This window comes from Montipora foliosa, chromosome 3 (genome assembly GCF_036669935.1).
Source record: "Montipora foliosa isolate CH-2021 chromosome 3, ASM3666993v2, whole genome shotgun sequence".
Taxonomy (NCBI): Eukaryota; Metazoa; Cnidaria; class Anthozoa; order Scleractinia; family Acroporidae; genus Montipora; species Montipora foliosa.
The window spans coordinates 8,540,838-8,548,281 of record NC_090871.1 but is presented as its reverse complement, the minus strand read 5'-3'; the positions used below and the strand labels follow the sequence as shown (position 1 = coordinate 8,548,281).

The 7,444-nt window shown below is 40.1% G+C and overlaps 1 protein-coding gene across 1 annotated transcript in view; it reads right to left on the bottom strand.

Moving 5' to 3' along the window:
• Positions 1 to 5,981, bottom strand: part of LOC137994459 (uncharacterized) — a 6,683-nt gene extending 702 nt beyond the window's left edge. Inside the window, exons 1-3 of the mRNA XM_068840036.1 lie at positions 5,705 to 5,981; positions 1,429 to 1,698; positions 1 to 1,083 (exon numbers count right to left, since the gene is read on the bottom strand). The exon at positions 1 to 1,083 is cut by the window's left edge and continues 702 nt beyond it. Of these exons, the coding sequence (XP_068696137.1) occupies positions 290 to 1,083; positions 1,429 to 1,690 (1,056 nt within the window). The 5' untranslated portion in view covers positions 1,691 to 1,698; positions 5,705 to 5,981 and the 3' untranslated portion in view covers positions 1 to 289. The remainder of the gene's footprint in view (positions 1,084 to 1,428; positions 1,699 to 5,704) is intronic.
• Positions 5,982 to 7,444: the final 1,463 nt, after the last annotated feature.

Genomic DNA, 7,444 nt, shown 5'->3' with positions numbered 1-7,444 from the left:
TCCCTAGTGAGTAAACGCCTATCAATGTGATCTTCACTTTCATTAACAACTTTGGAGTATTTTTAATAAAGTATCCATCTATCTACGCTTAATGGAGCGTCTAGTTTATTGAGGATCTCATTAATCTTGTATACCGACATTTTAAATACTAAATAATAACCAATGCTTATTTCTATGACATTTGCAATGAAATATTCAAACCTTTCGCTGCAAAATACAATAATTCAACTATAGTTTGCACTCTAACACGTATTCAAATGCCATATCAATTAAGTAAGCTTACCTCCTTTCACATGTTCTCTAAGTAGCTGAAAAGTGCAGCTATTATTCTTGAGGCTGCTGTTACCCTGGGTTTCCCATTGACTTTTTCAGTCAAAACATTACTGAGTCCGTCCTTCCCACCTCGTAGAATTGAAAACTTTAGATGGCTCAACGTGAGCCCAGAAGCTGCAATCTTGTCCCCCATGCCCTTGGAAATAACTTTTGACGCAATAAGGGGCCGTAGGCTATGTAAGTTAACAGCCTTGTTAAGACAGTACTTTGTACTGTTGATGGCATAATTTATGGTGAAGCTGGACTCTATAATAGCCTTATCATTTACTTCCTTGTAAGAAACAAGTCGCTGCAGAGCCCTGACATCTTCCAGGGAGTCATGAGCACTATAAGAAACGCCAAAAAGATCTGATACCAGACTTGGCTGAGAGTATTTCTCTCTGTGTGGCAGAACTGTTTTAAACAATATTAATGTATCAACAAACCCCACAACACAACTTTGAAAGGAACTTAAAAGATCACATTTCAGGAGAGAATAAATTATACGCTGGCAATCAAATAATTTGGCATTGTGAGCAAACAGCACTACTGGCATCTCTTTTGCCTTTAACCACTCCATAAAACTCTTGAGACCTTCGACTGCACTTTTGTAATCCACTGGCTTTCCTCTTAGGCACAGTCTTCCTCTTACCACTGTAAGCTGGGTGACTCGTGATGCTTCAGGTGAGATATCTTTCTCTGGCATCATATAGGTATTGAACTCATCTTGTTCATGGACAGCTGAGAGCTGTATAATGTCAGCATTGGTGACTGAAATAAGAAGTCATTAATACATGTAAGCTCTTCATAATTAGTATCCACATATCAAGCATTTCAGTACTTATTTCACCATAATTAATTATATTGAGGTTCTTACAGACTGAGGTGTTAAACAAACACTTTTATCTCTAAGTAAGCAAGATGAAAAATACACAATGAATAAATTGATGCAAAGGAGCCTGGCAACTAACGGCAATGACCCCAGGTCGGAACAAGAAACAAGACTTCTAAACTCGTGATAGTATTGTGAGGAGAAATTTGATGATGGTCACCCTGGGACTGAAATGCCATATAAATAATTATGATTTGACTAAAACCAATACAGACAGGTATTACCAAGGCCTGTTGTTTCCACATCGAACATGATTTTAACTGTTGAATTGATGGACATCAATTTTTCATTCTGTGGGGCTGTAATAGGAGTTGGAATTTCCTGGATGTCGGAACTGTGCTCCAGTCCTATATCACTTTTGTATGTGCCCCCTTCTCTCACTGTATTTTGGTACGGGCGAGTACTCTTTTCCTCCTTCAACTCAATCCTCCTTCTCTTGGCTTCTCTAGTTTCATCATGGTCTTCCATTTTGAAGTTCAAGGGCATCTGATAAACTGCGATAAAACAAATTATAAAAATTAAATTATGCGATTCTTTTTTTCATAGCTCATTTGTAGCTACAATAGTAGTGGTATACTATCGTATAGGGTCAAGAGTGAATAACTTTGCGGTCTTGTCCCAGCAAAGTCAGAAATGGATTATTTTTAGATACACTATTCGCGCGAAACAAACACATCAGGGCCGCCAATTAACCAATCAGAAGAACCCATGCCACGAATGACTGCTTCTGCCATGTTTTTTTTTTTTCAGGAAAATGACAACTGATTTTCGCGGCAACAGGTATTGTAAAAATAGACTCATTTTGTGATTTTGTGTTGGGGAGCCTACCCAACACTTTTATCTAGTTCACTCTTGATAGGGTGTTTTGCTTCGATCTGATGCGATCATCCCAGACACATCACGGTAACAAGACAATGGAAATGGGTGTGGCGTCATAGGTTTTGAAAGAGATTGCATGGGTTGAGAGGGGAGGGCGTCACGCACAGGGAGGGATGATGTCACAGGGACCCAGACTCCTTATGGTTCAAACGAAAAAACAAGCGAACCAAACGGTTTAATGAGAGAAAAAAGAAAGCTATGTACAAACAGGAACGCTTGAGGCGGCCTAGTACCAAAAAAATCTCGTCCCAGTTTACGATCGCTAGGAATAAAATCAAAACTGCCGTCTTCCTCCAGGAAATTCATGTACTTTACGAGAGGGTAGGTCAAAGGGGATTTGTCTACAAGTTTCTTGACCATCTTTATGACAAAAGCCTTGCAACTCATTCTAAACTCAAAAACCTGTTTCTCACTAGCTCAATTTCTTGCTATCTTTCAGTTCACTTAAAATACTTTCAGCTGCAAATGCAATGTTCACTTTGGATAAGTCCACAGATTTGGAAATTTTTCATATTCAATGTTATAATTTGACATTTTCTAACCAACGATGTCTGCAAAAATCCAGTGGAAAACTAGTAGACCCAGTTACACTTGTAATCCTCACGGCGGGCAGGAGAATCTCTAAAAAGCCATGTAACACTTGAAAGAAAAGTTTCAATTCCCACTCCGCTGCAGAACATCCATCCCCAAAGGAGTTGTGAATCACATGAAAGCCACAGCTACCAATGTTCAACAGCTTCTTTCCAGTTTGTTTTTCCACATCCTCTTGCAGTCTAAACACCTTCCAGTTCACATTAACAACTTAATAATAACTTCGAGTGGTCCTGTTTATATTAAAGTCCAATTTTGTATTAACGGTCACTTCTCAAGATATATCGAGAAGTATACGAAACGTCAAATATAATTTCAAATGCGTATACCGCGCTTGTCTATCTCTTAGCCAATCAGAAAGCCGGATTTGGTACCACGTGACACGAATCGACTAATCAGAGAACGATGCATGAAATGTAATGATCGGAATATGACCATTAGCAGGATTCAGTTAAACTGACAAAGTTTTTTATGGTTTTTAATTTTAGTGTGATTCCTATTCGCTTGGTATTGACAGTTAACTCTGAAATGGCTTTTTTCCTTTCCATTTACTCGCTGAGGGTGTGCTTGTTTTCTTTTAAAACTCGTGCGGTTCAACAAAAAATCATTGCCAGACTGATGAATTCAAAAGTAAATTCACTCGAAAAACCGAATAAAGTTCTGCGTTGCCGGCTACGCGATACTATGGGCAGCCGTCAGCGTACTTTGACATGATATGCAGTGAAACGGCAAACGGTCCAGCTTACCGTACATTGGTTCAGTGATGTGACAAACGGTTCAGAGTACTTTGAAATGGCTTATTTTATCTGCTAATGGTTAATCGTGAACCGCAATGGTCTAGCATAACATTGATCGGTTTACCATAATGTCAAACGGTTTAGCGTTACTCCAAATGGCTTAGCGTGACGACAAATGGTTTAAAATACAAAAGTGAAATGGACAAGTCAAGATTGAAATGGAATAGTCAATGTGGGGTCTTCCGTCACAACCCATACGTCACTCAGATAAATATTGGCGCGAATTTGCCCCAACGAGGCTCGTACCGCGAAGTGCACAAGTCGGATCGAGAACAGGTTATTTCTACCAGTACCGCCTCGTTTACTCGACTCAGTGATCCTTATTCCGGTAAGAATCCTTCTAAACAGCTTCCATGTCTTAAAACAATCAATCGCCTTATCACGAATGCTCTGGTTCAAAGTGTCAGGTAGCTGTCCCGTAAAACGATGCCTCTTAACAGTATTTTTGTCAATCCTTTTGTTTCAGGTTACAATTTTTATCTTCAGTTACATAAATTCTACTGAACAAAGGATTAATCATGGTAAGGTTTTTTTCCTTCTGCATTTTAAATACCCATTTTAAATGCTTTAAGACATTGAAGCTGTTTATGAGTAACGGGTAGCAAGTGTATTTAACTTTAACTCAGAGGTTCAAGGAAAGGCTTGAAACGATAGAGAAATATGCTCAGGTTTCTACAGAAACTCGCATTTTCAGAAACTGATTGTCAGTGGCTAACTAGCGTACAGTTGAAGACAAAGAAAAACACGGCCTGCCCATGTCTCCTGTGCTTACTTTGCTTTGATCCACATTCATGTATATAACTTGCAGATATCACGGCAAAATGATCAGAGTAGAAAAATTACCAATCCAGCTAAACTAGGCAAAAGCAAAGAAGGATTCTTACCGGAATAAGGATCACTGAGTCGAGTAAACGAGGCGGTACTGGTAGAAATAACCTGTTCCCGATCCGACTTGTGCACTTCGCGGTACGAGCCTCGTTGGGGCAAATTCGCGCCAATATTTATCTGAGTGACGTATGGGTTGTGACGTAAGACCCCACATTGACTATTCCATTTCAATCTTGACTTGTCCATTTCACTTTTGTATTTTTGGCGGTTCTGGCGGTTTTGGCAGCAAACCATTTGCTGCAACACTAAACCATTTCGCTTTCTACTAAACCATTTCGCTTTCCACTAAACCATTTGTCGTCACGCTAAGCCATTTGGGTTAACGCTAAACCGTTTGACATTATGGTAAACCGATCAATGTTATGCTAGACCATTGCGGTTCACGATTAACCATTAGCAGATAAAATAAGCCATTTCAAAGTACTCTGAACCGTTTGTCACATCACTGAACCAATGTACGGTAAGCTGGACCGTTTCACTGCATATCATGTCAAAGTACGCTGATCCATTCAAGACTTGACTTTGTCATTTTGACAAGGATAATTACACCGGTGGTCTTTGGCACTGACCAATTCTGTGTTAACTGCGATGATTGCATAAGGTGACTGATCCATTTCATTAAACACTTAAACACTCGTGTTTTCACTGAATCAATTCACCAAGGGTAGCTACACAGTTTCTGAATTGTCTAAACCATTTAATGTTTGTTTATTTCATTTCACTAAAGGTGACTTGTCCATTTGTGTTTTAAATACATCTTTTCAAATTCTGATAAACCTTTCTACAAAGGACAATTAAACCATTCTGGTTCATTCTTAACCATTAACTAGGCTTGTATTTTTGGCGGTGACGGCTGCCCATACGATAGAAACTAATAGACACACAGAAACTAATAAATTCATGGTTTTTAATTTTAGCGTGATTCCTATTCGCTTGGTATTGACAGTTAACTCTGAAATGGCTTTTTTTCCTTTCCATCTACTCGCTGAGGGTGTGCTTGTTTTCTTTTAAAACTCGTGCGGTTCAACAAAAAATCATTGCCAGACTGATGAATTCAAAAGTAAATTCACTCGAAAAACCGAACAAAGTTCTGCGTTGCCGGCTACGCGATACACAGAAACTAATATATATCAAGTTGAAATATGTAATTTATTCAATTCAAGATGGAAGGCTATCTTAGGGTGCGTTCGATCATAGGCAGCCCAAGCTCGCGTCATTACAGACAGCCTTTGAGAATTTAAACGCGTTGTAAGACTTTGTATGGGAAATAAAATACAGTCGATTATGAAGCCTAAAAATTGCTCAATTTAACGTTCATTCAATAAAATAAATCAAAATGACTCACCTCTGGTTTATTCTTGTGCCTTTTGGAGTTCATTTCACAGTTTCGAGAAGTCCGTGTTTTCAATGTTCTAAGACGAAGTCAAGGCTGCACACTACGATTCCGACCGTTGTCAGCTCAGAGGCGGTTTGCGACTCGAAAATCCATCCCAGGCAAGATTTTTTCACGCAAAGCTAAAGCCACATTATTTGCGAACCTCCATGAATGTTTCGTCGTGAAAAATCCCCACACACTTGGCTAGAACTGAGCATTTTCTGCTTCGATTTCCACGATAGCTGATGAATTTAACTGCTTATGATCGCCGCACGAGACACGGAGCTTGGGTCCGAGGTCAAATTAACTCCACCCGATGAGGTACAGTCATTACAACACTTACCCCATCCCCACAGCGGCTTCTCGTAACCATGGAGCTTGTTCCCCAAGCTCCCCAAGAACGTAAATCTACTACTCTTCAAGTCAGTCACACATCATATCAGGAAAAATTGTTTAACTTATGATCATCTCTGAATAAAGAACACTAATTTTAAGAGAGCGTGTTTGATATGTGGAGGCAACCTCGTTCCCAGGGTCTCTCATCTCTGCCTCAATAGCCCATTTCCGAGTTGCTGCATGCCTCAGTCTCAAAGCGAGTCCTGGTGCACAACCATTGAAATGGAAATGAGTTGCGTATTCTTATGCAAATCAAACTCATTTCCCTTACAATAGTTGAGCACCAAGACTCACTTCGAAACCGAGACAAACAGCAACTCGCAAATGACCCATTGTCTCAACGACAATGGAGGCAGAGATGAGAGACCCTGGGAACGAGGTTGACGTGGAGGTAGATAACCAACGAGTTGCATAGCATGCGCAACATGATGGGTAATAATGGTCTGAAATCCATCAAGCACGAGAGGTATCATAATCGCTTAAAAAAAACACCCAATATAGCTAGCTGAGCGGGAAATGTTTCCACAGCAGGTAACTCTCGGGCAAGGGAAAATGGAAGATATCTCATGGTCGTTAGTCAGGTAAAATTTTGGTATTGCGTTGCGTGATCCAATGATCGATAGAGTTTCTAGGTTACTTACTGCAAGTTATTACAAGTTCAGTTATATACTGTGATGAAGCGCAGGCTTCTCGGTTGAACATTGATCCTTACTGATTTCGGGAACCGTTGAGGTCACGAGTGAATGTTAGGCAGTCATCAAAAAACTATAAACGGCCACAAATTGATGGAATTGGCTGAGAGCTTGAAACAAACTTGGACCAAGGTGCTAGAATCCACGTGCAAGGGCTTAAAATGCGCTAATCTCACACTACTGCTACACTTTATAAAACTCCACTGGTATGCTTTGGTGTCAGTAGCTCAGTTCTCATTGGCTACAAGCGCGCCGCTAATTCCAGCCGACATTGTTTTCGCTACGTCATCCCTAAAGACGATTGATAGTTTTTATACATGTAGAAGTTACATTGTTTTGCAAACGATAGTCTCATGCACTCTAAAGCTTTTCAAAATCCTGTACCCCAGTGAACAGGTTCCAGTTTCAATGGGCACGACTGAGTTGAAATTTGATGTTTAAAGCAAGTGCCGCGCTATAGTCGTGCCACTGTCAGCTCAAATTCAATTGACTTTTTAACCGGTCCCTGCAGTCACGCAAAGTGAGGAAAAGCAGTCGCGAACACTTTTTCTGTTACTCACGCTATGATCTATGCACTGCCCTGCACTTAAGCTAGCGTATATTTCAATTTAGTTTAGTTATG